This window comes from Peromyscus maniculatus, chromosome 2 (genome assembly GCF_049852395.1).
Source record: "Peromyscus maniculatus bairdii isolate BWxNUB_F1_BW_parent chromosome 2, HU_Pman_BW_mat_3.1, whole genome shotgun sequence".
NCBI lineage: Eukaryota > Metazoa > Chordata > Mammalia > Rodentia > Cricetidae > Peromyscus > Peromyscus maniculatus.
The window spans coordinates 107649635-107665427 of record NC_134853.1 but is presented as its reverse complement, the minus strand read 5'-3'; the positions used below and the strand labels follow the sequence as shown (position 1 = coordinate 107665427).

The window sequence follows — 15793 nt, the reverse complement described above, 5'->3', positions numbered from 1 at the left end:
ACTCCACATGACCTGAGACTTTTGGAGTGAGAAGGCAGACCCAGGCAGGAGGGCAGGAAGCAGCACTGAGAGCCCTCAGAGCCCGCCCCGCAGACCAAAGGCCTGCACACCACCCATTCACAGCCTCTGATGTTACCGACAGACAGTCCACTTCCAAGCTAAACTTGAAAGTAAGATTCCAGTCAAGTTCAGTCTCCAGAACTCTGTATTCTAAAATACGTGCCTCACAGTAAGTATCTAAAATTTAGACTCTAAATACTTTTGCAACCTTTCTGCAAATGTCTTAGGTCTGAGCATTGTTTGTCCACAGCTTCTCCCTTCCAAAGAAAAGACTCCAAGGGATCATGTAGTACAGACATATTACAGCAATATCATAGTCTACAATGATTCTAAATTTCCTATTAGTTGTTGCTTTTATTTTTATATAGAGTAAATGGTTTAATTCACTAGTATGAATGGATTTATGAGGACAATCAAGAGTTTTCAGATATGGATTTGCCTAATTCCCCTAAAATAAAATTTCACTTCAAAAACTGCATAAGCAAAAAGTAATTGGCACTGCTTCTTTTCACAAAGAAGCATTCCAGTATCTTCTATTTACAACAGGAGCATACCTGTATTTTCAGATTTTATCCCACCATACCAGTGGGATGAAGAAGTCACACTTAAATCTTTACAGCCCTTGACACTTTTGTGTGCAGTTAGAGTGTGGCGATAGATTTCCCAAAAACTTCATGGCAGAAAAGTTTCTCAGGCCCTCCTCTCCTCCACATAGCTGATTCTTTGCAACAAGAGAGAAAGGAAGCAAGTCCACCTTTCATGGCAAGTAACATGTGGTTCAAATCAGACACACAAAGAGAAGGAAATATAAGAAGTAAAGATGCAGTTTGACACCCTTATGATTGTCCAAATACAAAGATCAGAGAAAGAAATATCCACGGAATTATTCAATCTATTAGTGTAGACCAAAGCTTGGAGGTTTATGCCTCATATGACGGCTTGGACAAAAGTTTAAATTTAACAACACACAGTGGGTAGTATTAGTAAATCTTACAGCATATAATGCATTTAAGAAAACTTCAGCCTTTACATGCTAGAAATTACAGATAATTAACAAATACATCAATTCCACAAAGTACATAAGGGAAAACATTTTGTCTCTTCTAGCCAGCCCAATGTTAGCATTCACTAGTTTGTCAACTGGGACAGATCTTCACTTCACTTACCAGCCTTATATGCTATTGCATTTGAAGCAGGCACAGACTTCTTATAACACAGAAACACATTGGAACCCCACTGTAAAAGATAAATTGAGTTTTCAAAAACAAACAAAAAGCGAAAAGGAGGAACTGATGATATTGAAGGTCATTTAGAGATTATTTATCCAGACAAGTCATTTAAAATTCCTAGTTAGCCAGGAGTGGTAATACCTGCCTGTAATCCCAGCATTCAGGATGAGGAAGCATAGGGTAGTGAATTTGAGGCCACTCTGGGGTACAAATACCCTGTCTTTAAAAAACAAACAAGAAGAGCTGGATGTCTTAGTTAATAGTACCTGCCTAGTATTCATGAAACCTAGGTATGACTCCCAGTGCCACATAAAAGTAGGCATGGTGGTGCATACCTGTTATCTTGACACTAGGGAAGTATAGACAGGGCACCAGAGTTCAAGGTCACCTACATAAATTTCCAGACCAGCCTGGGATGGGATACATGAGACCCTGTCTCAACAATAATAAATATTTTAAAATGAAAACCTATCTTTGTAAAGGTAGGAATGTAGCTCAGTGGTAGAGTTCAATTCCAGTACCCAGAAGAAAATCAAAGCACTGTTTGTAAAACAGTAGCCATGGAATAAAGTAAAAAGAGGGCTGACAACACAAAAGGAAAAAAAAAAAAAAAAACAAGTTGGGTTTTTGTTGTTGTTGTTTTCTTTTTTTTTTTTTTTAAACAGTTTCAAAAAGTTTGGAGTTGATGAGGCCAGTGGGACACAGCTCGGTGGGCAGAGGTGCTCACTGCTAAGCCTGACAACCTGAGTTCAATCTTTGAGAACCTCATGCTGGAAAGAGGCTCAATCCCCAAAAGTGATCTTCTGTCTTCCATGTGTGCACATGTGCACGGACACGCGCGCACACACACACACACACACACACACACACACAGTAAAATTTAATTTTTCAAAAGCTTACAGTTTTGTAATCATTCAGAGACCACCAGTGCTTGAAAGAAGTCACACAAGGAGGAATGGATATGTGGAGCCCAAACTAGGAGAGACTGGGTTCCCCGGAGACTGTGAAGTCATCACCTCCACTAAGAGTTACGAATGCATGCACCTCTGCCTATCTTCAAGATAAATTTGACCCAATAGCAAGGGTTAGTCTTATAAAACTATAAACCAAATGTGTATGCCCAGTTTCCTTCTCCACAACTCTGTGTGCTTATTTAAGGCAGGGTCTGAATTTGTGGCCCATATTGGCTCAGCAAGGCCCTATTCAGCGAAGGTTGGCTTTGAATTCCTGAGTACTGGGATCACAGTCATGTCTGAGTTTTACTAACCCTTTCAAAATGTAGGCATGTAAAACCACAATATTTCAAATAAATAACTATAAGGAGAGTTTCCACCCAATCTATTTGTAACTGTCCTTAAAGCTACTACTGAAAACCAGAAGTTAATAAATCCCTATGTTGATATAACAGACAATATTAAGATATACACAGACATACAAAAAATCCCAAGCTTAAATTATACTTATTCTGTGTCACCAGAATATTAAAAATAATGATTTATACACATTAGAAAGGCATGGATAGTACCCCTTAATAAGGGAGCTAGTCTCAAATGTACAAGACCCTGGCTTGATCCCCATCTCCACAAGTCTTTTTCAATGTAAAAAAAGGGAGAGATAAAAATATAAACAAGAATCATAAAAAACGTGAAAATAAACTATGGAACCAATATTAAACCCTTTTGGCTTACTTCCAAACCAAAGTTTGAAAAGGAAGCAACTTTGTTCTTACCATGCCACAGTTTAAGTTCTTATCAACTTTGCAGAAAGTGTGAGGAGGGGTTTCCCCTTTACTGGTTATAATAACACAGATGTCAGTTACAGCCAAGGAATTCTGGGACCGAGCTGGAGGAGCCCTGCGATAGGTGATAAAAATTCTTTGAGAAGTAGTTGAACTATTGTTGACATTGGCACAGCGACCATAGGGCGTGGCTTGGATCACTTCACATCCTGGAATAAGCCTTTCTTTCCCTTCATATAGCACTCTGCAAGGCAAGGAGGAAAGGGAGAGAGAGAGAAAGATTTAAGTTAATGCTGTTTTCTTCTTGAAATGTGCAAACAAAATTTTAGTTATTCCTGTTCCTCTCCAAACTTCAACCAGAAACTGAAACTAAAATGACTACTTTAGGAATTAAAAATCCCTGGATTATTTTTCAAAAGCTAGAACCCGACTTAAGAAGTAAAAGCTGGAGTGAGCAATTCAATTTTTTATGACAAGAAACCTACGAAAGGAATGGGAACACTACAGACATCCTCAGGTCAGGCTTTAGAAAGTCTACAGAGTGCTCAATTCAGGTGGTTTCAAGAAAAACGTCCTTCTCAATTCCTGTCAAACTTTTATCTTTAAAAGTCCTTAGACCACCGGGCGGTGGTGGCACAAGCCTTTAATCCCAGCACTTGGGAGGCAGAGCCAGGCGGATCTCTGTGAGTTCAAGGCCAGCCTGGTCTACAGAGCGAGATCCAGGACAGGCTCCAAAAAAAAAAAAAAAAAAAAAAAAAAATGCTGATGAAAAGTACTTGATTTAGAAAAGTTTGAGGGGTCCTCAAAAACTCCCATAGAAGCAAGCAGTCTACTCTGGGTATACAAGCAGGAGACAAATAAAAACGCAGATGCTCGTAAAATCATTACAGCAGCCAAAATGTGGAGGGGGAAAAAAATCAAATGCCCACTAACTAATGAAGACAAAATATGAAAGTACCTAAGAGTCTACTGCTCAGCAATGAAAACAATGAAATATAAAGTCCACCCTTGTGAAGTGAAGGAGGCCAGTTACAGAAAACCACGCAGAGTATGACTGCCTTTATATGACATGTCCTGAAGAGGCCGATGTTCAGGGACAGAACACAGGATAGTAACTTCCTAAGAGTAGAGAGGGGTCAGGAACATGAGCAAGTGGCTGCCAATTAGGTACAGGGCTTCTTTTCTGGGAGATAAAAATGTTCTAAAATGGATTACAGTAACAGCTGCACAAGTCTCTAAACATACTTTAAAAACCCACTGAGTAAATGGGTGGGTAATATGTCAACTTTATTCACAGAAAAAAGCCAACTAAATATTAGCACATACTGTAAAGAAAGGCCTTGCAATTTAAATCAAGACTATCTGCCACTGAGTGAACACAAACAACAAGATAAAGAAAGGAAAACTGGTACATAATTCTTATTACTGACTCAAATATACAATCTTAACTCTTCTACTAAAATATGAAGACAGGCTAAGTGGATTAAAAATAAGATTCAGGGGGCTGGAGCAATGGTTCAGTGGTTAAGAGCACTGGTTGCTCTTCCAGAGGACCCTGGTTCAACGCCCAGCACCTCACATGGTAGCTCACAACTGTAACTCCAGTTCCAGAAGATCCGACAACCTCATATACATGACATCCATGCAGGTAAAAAACAATACACACACACACACACACACACACACACACACACAATGTCAGGGGGCTAGAGAGATGGCTCAGTGGTTAAGAGCACTGACTGCTCTGCCAGAGAACCCAGGTTCAATTCCCAGCACCCACATGGCAGCTCACAACTGTCTATAACTCTAATTCCAGGGTATCCAATGTTCTCATATAGACAAAACATGAATGCAAATAAAATAAAAATAAATATTAAGAAAAAAATAAGATTCAACTGTGTGTTGTATGAAAGACACTCAAAAACACAGATGGAAAGTGGAATGATATAAAACAATACTCCAAGAAAAAGAGAATCTGAAAGCAAGCAGGATTACCTATACTCCTATCTGACCAAGCAGACTTCAAGCCAAAATTGCTCAGAAAAGATCAAGTCCTTGCATACTATCAGAAAGACCAAGCTCTCGAGACATAACCACAAAGCTGGGGCTGGAGAGAGGGCGCAGCAGCTAAGTGTGCTTCCTGTACAATCCTTGGGACTAGAGTTCAGACCCCAGCACCCACGCAAGAAACCAGCATTCCTCACACCTGTAACTGCAGCTAACAGGTATCCGGATAGACAAAGTTCCAGGTTCAGGGAGAGACCCTGCTTCTCAAAGGAATAGGAGGAGAGTGATGGAGTAAGATACCCTACACCCTCTTCTGGCCTCCATGATGTGAACAGGAGCACACAAGTATCCAACACACACAGACTCAATTGTACACACAGATAAACAGAAAAACAAATGAATAAATAAATGAAATAGTCATAAATACCCAATTTCATAAAACAAACACTACTGAACACAAAGGGACAGATAAGATCAGATACAATTATGGGGGGTACTGTAATACTGTACTTTCATCAGTAAATGCATCAAATTAACAAACTTCAGATTTAAACTGTACCATAAATCAAATAAAAAAATTCTGTAGAATGCCATCCAACAGCTGTATAATATTCATGTCAGCATCCTGTGAAAACTTTGTCAAAATAGATCACAGTTTACAACACACAAGTGTGTGTGTGTGTGTGTGTGTGTGTGTGTGAGTGTGTGTGTGTGTGTGTGTGTGTGTGTGTGTGTGTGTGTGTGTGTGTGTGTGTGTATGTCTGAGACAGTCTCTCCATTATGTAGCTCTGGATGCCCTGGAACTCACTATGTAGACCAGGCTGGCCTCAGACTCACAGAGATCCACCTTCCACCTGCCTCTGCCTCCCAAGTGGGAGTGCTGTGGAAAAATCTTTTTGTACACTATGAATATGTGTCAACCAGATTGGTTTAATAAAAAGCTGCCAATGGCTAGACAGGATTTTCGGGGCAGAGAGGACACTGGGAAGAAGGGCAGAGTCACCAGCCAGGCATGAAGGAAGCAGGAAAGCAACTTGGGCAATACAGAGTAAAGGTAATAAAGTCACAAGGCAGAAAGTACATTAACAGAATTGGGTTAATTTAAGTTATAAGAGCTAGTTAGAACCCAGCCCAAGCTATCAGCTGAGCTTTCATAATTAATAAGAAATCTGGCCAGGTGGTGGTGGTGCACACCTTTAATCCCAGCACTCGGGAGGCAGAGCCAGGCGGATCTCTGTGAGTTCGAGGCCAGTCTGGTCTACAGAGTGAGATCCAGGATAGGCATCAAAAGCTATACAGAGAAAGCCTGTCTTGAAAAACCAAAAGAAAAAAAAAAAAAAAAAGAAATCTGTGTGGTTATTTGGGAGCAGGCAGGTAGGACAGGCGTGCACCACCATACCTTATGTTTTCTTAGCAAGTCTTAACAATATAAAAATTGAAATAATTTCTTATATTTCATCAGATTATACTAGAAAAAAGTAAATAATTAGTACCAATAACCTGTCAGTAATCCCAGTATTCAGGAGGCCAAAGCAGGAAGATCCGGTCAAGGTCAGCCTAGGCAACATAGCAAGCTCCAGACCTACATAGTGAGGCTCTGTCTCAAAAGAACAGGGGCTCTGTATATAGCACAGTATTGGAGTACATGCCCAGCATGTACACTGCTTTGCTTTTAATCCTCAGCATACCACTCTACCCCACCCCCAGAAAATGAAACAAAAAGGAAATGATATCAATAGCAATATAAACTACAAACACAAGAATATCATTCAATATATTTGAGTATTTTTAATGATTACTGTCACTGAAGAAATCAGGGAAGAAAATTAAAAAAAAAAAACTTCTAGAATAATAAAATAAAAACATGAGCTAGGGGTGTAGTTCAACCAGCACAGAATTTGCATATATGAAGCTATTGGTTTGGCTCTGCATAAACCAGGTGTGGTGGCAGAAGTTTATAATTCCAGGATTAGGAAAGGCAAGAGAATCAGAAGTTCAAGATCAACCTCCCCTACAAAACCAGGCAGTCTGAAACCAGCCTGGGATATATGACACCCAGCTGTAATAATCTTTTTTAAAGACCCCTGCCATTAAGCCTGACAAACTGAGTTCAACCATAAAGTCATGAGAGAAAGAGAAAGCTGACTCTCTCAAGTTGTTTTGTGACCTCTGTGTATATATGTATGCACACAAAATGAACAAAAACATAATACAAAACAAAAAGGCAAATAGTAGCACAGGCCTTTAATCCCAGCACTCAAGAGGCAGAGACAGGCAGATCTTTATGAGTTTGAGGCCAGCCTGGGCTACAGAGTGAGTTCCAGGCCAGCCATTCTGAACTCCTGACCTGGGCAAGAGGGGATCTTGAAAGCCCCTGAGATGGCTCAGTAGGTATATACCTGCTAGCAAGTCCAACAACTTGAGTTTGACCCCTGGAAGCTATATGGTGGAAGAAGTCCTTCAAGTTGCTCCATGACCCCACATGCACACCCTGTGTGTGAGCACACACACAAAACACACACGCATACATACACACATACACACACCTTGAATACAAAAGGACAGGACAGAACAAGGACACGAAAATGAAAGCAGAGGAACTATTTGTGAAGAACGGCAGGACCACTGGGGAGGGGTGCAGGGGCAAATGAGCCAAGTACACTAGATACAAGTGTAAAAATGTCGTAAATGCAAAAATATGGTATTTATGAAAAAACGAGAGCTAATACTTTCAATGATAAAATCTTAAAATTTTTTTTACTTAGAATCAGGAATGAGACCAAACGGCTACTATGACCACTGCTACTCAGCACGGTAGTAGAAGTTCTAGCCACAGGAACTGAACAAGAAATACAACTATCCAAACTGTCCGGGAAGGTGAAACTATGTACACTTGTAGACGACATCATTTTGTATTTTAACATAAAGCAGAACAAAGCACAAGTCATCAGCAGGCTACTGAACTCACAGAAGCTAGAGGACAGTACTTACATACACGCCCCAACTGATCCCTGTTTAATGCACTCTCCATGAAAACTGCATGTTTTCTATAAACAGACAAACTGAACCTAAAAATACTTGTCAGGGTGTTCTCCAATAGCTATATATCTACAATCCCTCTGTGTGTGTGTGTGTGTGTGTGTGTGTGTGTGTGTGTGTGTGTGTGTTGGGGGTAGGGAGGTAGTTCTGAGACAGGCTTTCAAGTAATCCATCAAACCAGATATATAGCAAAGCAGCCTTAAGCCCTGATCCTACCAGGATCACATGCAAGTACCTCTACAGCCACGCGGCTCTACCATCAATTTTTACTAGGGGTGGTTATAATAAACACAACACTTGAATATAATATCCACACATGGTAAATTACTAGGGGATTATAACAGCAACATTTTCACAGTCAAGTATCAACACAAATTTTTGAAATAAAGTCTTTGCAGCAAAAACAAAGAAGAAATCTTCACTGACTATTAACAAAACACTTCACAACAGTGATGTATTTATTTTTACTTATGTCTGTGAGGGTGTCAGATCCCCTGGAGTTACAGACAGGTGTGGATGCTGGGGAATAACCCAGGTCCTCTGGAAGAGCAGTCAGTGCTCTTAACCACTGAGCCATATCTCTAGCCCCCACAACAGCTATTGAAAAAAAAAATGGACTTTTTTTTCACTTTTTTTTCTTTTAAAGTAGTCTTGGGAATTGAACCCAGGAATTTGTGTTAGGCAAACAGGCCCAGTTTAGAAAGTCTCCAGTCCCCAACTTAGAAAGGAAGGAAGGGAGGAGAAATGACTTCCCCTAGCCCCAATATTTGAGACAGGATCTCATGTAGCCTAGGCTGGCCTAGAACCTGGTATACAGACAGGGATGACTTCAAATCTCCAATCCTTTTGCCTCCACCTTTCAAGTGCTTGGGATTACAGGTACAAGTAACCACACCTGGCTTCCAAATATATATATATATTTTAAAGGAATGCCTTTTTCTAAAGGTGCTTGGGTTTATAATCATTCATCATACAGCACAAATAGTCCCTTAAATACAATGTCTTTTATCATAGCTCTTCATATTTTTACATCTAATTAAGAGTAAGTATAGACATGCAATATATCCTTGAACTTAATCTTGAAATAAAAAATAATAAAACTATAAGAAACTTCAAATTTCTACTACTATGTACCTTTTTTATTTTTAAGTAAATTTAATTCCCTTTACCATAGTAAAAGAAAGTGATCCTACCCAATATCTGTAAGGGGTGGTTTATCTCTCCCTCTCTTATAACACAGAAAAAGCTCTGGGCTTTTCAGACTTCCATAGTTCAGATTGGCTTGGAGTGCTGATGGAGTGGCTTCAACACAGGTGTACCCTTCAGGTACAGCTTCCCCAGCTGATTTGATAATCACTGCAATGTCTGTGATTGGAGCTTTAGGGCCAGTTGATTTAGTATCTATACGATTTATTTCTTGATCCAAAGGAGTTGATGTATCAGTGAGACCTGCCACAACAAAGTAGTCTGTCACTCTTGGTCCTTTGTCTTCTATCATGACTGCTGTTCTGTTACCTAAAACAGAAAAGAGAAGGTATCAATGGTTAGAAATCCTTTATACTGATCAAAATGAAGACATCCTTCAGTTAGGAATAATCAACTATCACATTTCTCAGATTTATAATCAAACTTCATTCTGTAGGTTTTTAGCACACCACTTTTACCTACAACAAAGTAGGTATGGTACATTTGCAACACAACTGCAGTCATTTCATGTACCTATAGGTCTTATTTTAAGATCATTAGCTTGGTGTGGTGGCTCAATCTATAATCCCAGTGCTTGGAAGCCTAAAGCAGGAGGATTTTGAGTCTGAGGCCAGCACTGCACAGTGAGAGCCTGTAGCTGGAAGTTTCTCGGGTCCTGCTGGGCCCCCACAGTCAGGACGAATGTCTCCCACCAGCACCCCGCAGTTGCTTGGTCCCAAGTAAACACACAGAGGCTTATATTACTTACAAACTGTATGGCCTATGAGTCAGGCGTCTTGTTAGCTAGCTCTTATAACTTAACCCATTTCTAGTAATCTATATGTTGCCATGTTGCCGTGGCTGTGGCATTACCGGTCTGCTGACATGCTATTGCTCCTTGGGCAGCGGCTGGCATCTCCCCTTACTCTCCTTTCTCCTCTCACTATCTCTCTTGGATTTTCCTGCCTGGCTCCATCCTGCCCTGCCATAGGCCAATGCAGCTTCATTTATTAGACAATGGGAGTAACACATATTCATAGCGCACAGAAAGACATCCCACAGCAAGACCCTGTTTCAAAACCTGGAAAAGGGGACCAATGAGATGGATCAAGGGGTAACTCGAGAGCCAACTCCCCTGCAAGCTGTCCTCTGGCCTCCACACTCACAATATGGCATGCACACTTACACATACATACACACACACACACACACACACACACACATCTATCCACAAACATACACACTACTATTCAGTAAAGATGTGTGAACTGTTGATCTAGGTAATAATATGTATGAATAATAAAATGATATGAAAGCAATCAGATCAAGAAAAAAGAATGCATATATGATTCTATTATTATTATTATCATTATTATTTTGAGACAAGGTCTATTATGTAGCCCTGGTTGGCATAGAACTCATTGTGTAGACCAGGCTAGCCTCGAAGTCACAGAGATCCATCTGCATCCGCCTCACCAGTGGTGAGATTAAAAGCATGCACCACCATGCCTGGCCCCATATAAATTTTAGAAACTTGTTGAAAAGATGTTCTCAGTTGTTAAGAACACTAGCTGCTCTTCAGAGGACCCGAGTTCAGTTCCCAGATGGCTCAAAACCATGTGTAACTCCAGTCTCAGGCGATCTGACACCCTCTTCTGGCCTCCAGAGGCACTGCATGAATGTAGAGCATTCTTTTTTTTTTTTTTTTTTTTTTGGTTTTTCGAGACAGGGTTTCTCTGTGTAGCTTTGCGCCTTTCCTGGAACTCACTTGGTAGCCCAGGCTGGCCTCGAACTCACAGAGATCCGCCTGGCTCTGCCTCCCAAGTGCTGGGATTAAAGGCGTGTGCCACCACCGCCCGGCATGTAGAGCATTCTTATAGGCATATTCTTAAAGGCATACTTATAGGCAAAACACCCACATACATTTAAAAAAAAAAAAATCTCAAAAAAAAAAAAAAAAAAAGCCAGCCATGGTAGCACACAACTTTAATCCCAGCACTTCAGAGGCAAAGCCAGGTGGATCTCTGAGTTCGAGGCCAACCTGATGTACAGAAGGAGTTCCAGGATAGCCAGGGCTACACAAAGAAACCCTGCCTCAATTAATCAATTAACTTAATTAATTGATTTTTAGAGGCTATATTGATAACAGGCAATATCAGGAGAAAATAGTGAGGTAGGAGGAAAATTGGGATATTGATGGATATCTTCACCATCTTGATTTGGCAATGATTTCCTAATTTGAAAGAAGGGTGTCAGAACACAGACCAAGAATGGAGTCGTGTGAGAATTCTGAGCAGTTGTGAGAAAAGTCCAAGGAAATAAGACAAGAGTCTTGACCTCTGTTTCTTCAGAACACAGAATTGTTCTTGGAATGTGTTTTTGTGTTCCTCCCAGGTGTGGGGTAGGAGTGAGTTTCCTTCAGCTGTTGCTATTCATGTGCCTCTGTGGAAACACGTTTTTGTCCTGTGCAGCTTGTCCTTGTGTTGTACACTTTATTTGGTGATTCTTCTTAACTCTCAGCGCTAAACTGCCCAATGCTCTGAATTACGCCAGCCACTGCACCAGATCTGAGAAGCCCCGTTTTTAGGTTCACCTAAGCAGTAAACAACAGGGATCTGTGGGAGTGGGAGGGAGACAGGAGAGCATGATGAAAGGTTTAAAAAAGTTTTGCTGGTGTTGGTTTTTGAAAGAGATTCATTACGTAGCCCTAGTTGGCATGGAACTTTGTAGCAGACCAAGCTGACTTTGAACTGTTGGCCTCTGACTTTTTTATTTATTAAAGATCTATTTTTATTTTTAAATTATTGGGGGGCTGGAATGATGGCTCAGAGGTTAAGAGCACTGGCTGCTCTTGCAAAGGACCTGGGTTCAATTCCCAACATACATAGGACAGCTTACAATTGCCTGTAATTCCAGCCTCAAATGATCTGACATCCTCTTCTGGCCTCCAAAGGTAATGCATGCAGGTAGAGCACAAATATACAAGCAGGTATATCATCCATATTCATAAAAATAAGTAAAAATTTAAAAATCATTTAAAAATATCTGTGTATGCGCATGTGCACATGAATAAAGAGGCCCTGAAAGGCTAGAGGTATTTGGATTCCCCTGGAGCTGGAGTTACAGGCTGCTTTGGGATGCTGGTGTGGGTGCTGAGAACCGAACTCCGGTCCTTTGAAGTGCCCCTAGTGCTCTTAACTACTGAGCCACCTCTCTAACCCTGTACTTACATTTTTATCTATTTTGGGTTTTTGTTTTGTTTTGAGGAGTAAGACTCAGTCACAGCAATCCTTTTATCCTTTTTGCCTCACCCTCTGAAATGCCCAAACACTAGACCTTTAACTCTCTTTACCATGACCACTCAGACTACATCTACTTTATAGCTGAACACTTTTTCTCTGTGTGTACCTCACATTTTTATTCCTTCAGCTACTTAAGGACACTAAGTTGTCTCCATACCCTGCTGCTATTGAATGCTAATGAGCCTGAGGGTGGAGGGGTGCAGGTATGACCTCAAGATAGTAATTTCACTGGCTAGATAGCTAGAGAAGTTTAATTGCCAGTCCCTACAGTAATTCTATTTTTGGTTTTTGTTTGTTTGTTTGTTTTGTTTTGTTTTGAGACAGGGTTTCTCTGTGTAACAGTCCTAGCTGTCCTGGAACTTGCTTTGCAGACCAGGCTGGCCTCTGCCTCCCAAGTGCTGGGACTAAAGGTGTGCACCACCACTGCCTGGCCAGTGATTCTATTTTTAATATTTGTGTAATCTCCCTAATTAATTTCCCATGTTTGTAGATAGTGTTCAAGGATTCCCTTTGCTCTAAACCTCATGTGGCAAAAGCTTTTCTGCTTGGTTTTTAGAGACAGGGTCTCACTCTGAAACCCAGGCTAGCTAGAACTCACTGTGTAGCCCAGGCTAGCCTCAAACTCTCATTAGTCCTCCTGCTTCAGCCTCCCAAGCCGCTTAGCTTTAACAAAGCTTTTTTTAAAAAGTATTTTAAAAAATCAACTTATAAGGCTTAATAATTATTCCAATCTCCAATATAACAAAGATAATCTTCCATATTTTAATTTCATACTTCTTACTGACTATGCCCCCCCAACCAGGGTTTCTCTGTGTTGCCCTGGCTATCCTGATACTCCCTCCATAGATCAGGCTGGCCTCAAACTCAAGAGATCCCTCTGCCTCTGCCTCGCCAGTGCTGGGATTAAAGGCGTGTGCCACCACACATGGTGACCAAGAAATTCATTAATGTAAACAAAACACCATTAGCTTCAACTTACACAACTAAATATCACCCACACAATTCCTCTCATTGTAATGAAAAGGTTTCTTCCAGAGTTTCACAATTTATCTGCAAGTTCCCACATCATGCAAAATGAATAATTTTTTTTAATCAAGAAAAACAAGAAAAGTACCATTTTATCAGCTATTGGCTACATTTAAGCAATGTGAAACAGGTTTAGTGGTTTCCTTTAGACAACTCTATCAAGATCAGTTATGCCTATATCAAAGAACTAGAACACTGAAGTCCTTTCAAATAAAATCAGTTGACAAAACAATGATATTCTCCACTGTTGTACCTGTGGTGCCAAGTTTTACAGGAGTAATGTAAAGAGAGGGCTTGAGCCAGATAGTTTCATCCAGGTCAACCGAGACTAAGAGAGTGAGGTCCTATCTCAAGAGAGTCAGAGGGAGAGAGGGAGAGAGAGAAAGAGAAGGGAGGAGGGAGAAAGGGGAGGAGGGAGGGAAAAGAAGGAAAGGAAAGAGAAAGCCAGGCAGGATAAAGGAGCCCTGGAAAGTAAAGGATGCGGCAGCCACTAATAATTGGATAAATCCAGTTGTTAACCACCAAATCCCCTTGGGAAAACTAGAATTTCCCTTTTTTAATGTTAACCAAGCGTGGTAGCAAAGGCAGAGGGATCACCAGAGTTTAAGGCTGGCCTGGTCTACACAGTGAGTTCTAAACCAGCCAGGACTGTTTAGTGAGATCTTATCTCAAAGAAAGAAGGGGATGGGGAGCCAGCCTAGGCTTCGTGGCCATACCAGTAATGCCAGAATTTATGAGGTAGCAGCAGAAAGATCAGGAGTTCATGGCCAATCTCACAGAGGCATTCTGAGGCCAACCTGTGCTTCAGGAGACCCATCAAGGAAAGAGAAGGAGGCGATTAGGTTTATCACTAAGGTTTATCAGCCAATGGACCTATGTATCAAAGTAACACTATAACAATATGTCTGGGAAAATTAAAAAGGACAACTCTAGGTCTCAGTAATTTTAGTGTGTGATTTTTTTAAATTTGCAAATTTAATATATATATAAAGTTTATTTTTTTAAAAATGAATGAATGGGGGCTGGAGAGATGGCTCAAGAGGTTAAGAGCACTGGCTGCTCTTCCAGAGGTCCTGAGTTCAATTCCCAGCAACCACATGGTGGCTCATAAACCATCTATAATGACATCTGGTGCCCTCTTCTGGCATTCAGGCATACATATAGGCAGAACACTGAATAAATAATGAATGAATGAATGAATAAATAAATAAATAAATAAATAAATCTAAAAAAAAGAATGAATTCCAGTGGCATTTGAACATAGCAGTTTGACAAGAAGAACTAAAAAAAAAAAAGAAATTTTGACCCTTATTTTTGTTTTGTTTTTAGAAGGGTTCTCATAGTGGTACTGGTGTAACAATTTTGAAATTAAGACTGTACCTACTCTGTAAGTGAACAATTGTTGGAAGTCAGAATTCCTGCTGTAAGAATTTGTAGATATAAATTTGGGAAATATAAGGCTGGAGAGATGGTTCAGCGGTTAAGAGCACTAGCTGTTCTTCCAGAGGATCCAGGTTCAATTCCCAGTGCCCACATGGCAGCTCACAACTGTCTTTAACTCCAGTTCCAGAGGATCTGACACCCTCACACCAATGCACATAAAATAAAGTTTAAGAAAGTATTTTTTTTAAAAAAAGACTTTTAGCCGGGCAGTGGTGGTGCACGCCTTTAATTCCAGCACTTGGGAGGCAGAGGCAGGTGGACCTCTGTGAGTTCCAGGCCAGCCTGGGCTACCAAGTGAGTTCCAGGAAAGGTGCAAAGCTACAAAGAGAAACCCTATCACGAAAAAAAAAAAAAAATTAAAAAAGACATTAAAAAAAAAAAGAAGAAGAAAAATTGGGGGAATGTGAGGCAAAGAGTCAGAGTACTAGAATGAAATTAGAAACATCAGTGTGAATACATAACTTTACAACATGTATGCTAAGGCAATTCTGTGCCTTAATGACTCCTAGAACAGAAAAAGCATATTAAACTAGATGTGGTGGCACTAGTCTAGCCTGTAATCCCAACACTCAGGAAGCTAAGGCAGGAGGATTTCCAATTCCAGACCAGTCTAGGTTAAGTAGCAAAGTTCTGGCTCAAGAAATCCAAGCAAGCCAAAACTAAGCAACTGCTCCATGCCCAGGCAATTAGAAAAGGCCATCTATATCAACCACTCCAGGGCTGAGGAACATCAGGAAAGAGACGGTAGAAAGACAATCTGAGGC

General features: G+C 40.6%; 1 protein-coding gene across 5 annotated transcripts in view; it reads right to left on the bottom strand.

Moving 5' to 3' along the window:
* The window catches only part of Dennd4c (DENN domain containing 4C), a 99570-nt gene that overhangs the window by 72014 nt on the left and 11763 nt on the right, over positions 1 to 15793 (bottom strand). For 4 of the 5 annotated variants that reach the window (XM_006975974.4, XM_006975975.4, XM_076564481.1 and 1 more), the window contains 3 exons: positions 9267 to 9588; positions 3019 to 3271; positions 1227 to 1296 (listed from right to left, as the gene is read on the bottom strand). In XM_006975974.4, coding sequence (XP_006976036.1) covers positions 1227 to 1296; positions 3019 to 3271; positions 9267 to 9571 — 628 coding nt within the window. In that variant the 5' untranslated portion in view covers positions 9572 to 9588. Of the gene's footprint in view, positions 1 to 614; positions 782 to 1226; positions 1297 to 3018; positions 3272 to 9266; positions 9589 to 15793 lie in introns of those variants that run through there. The other variant, XM_006975976.4, reaches the window with a different exon arrangement.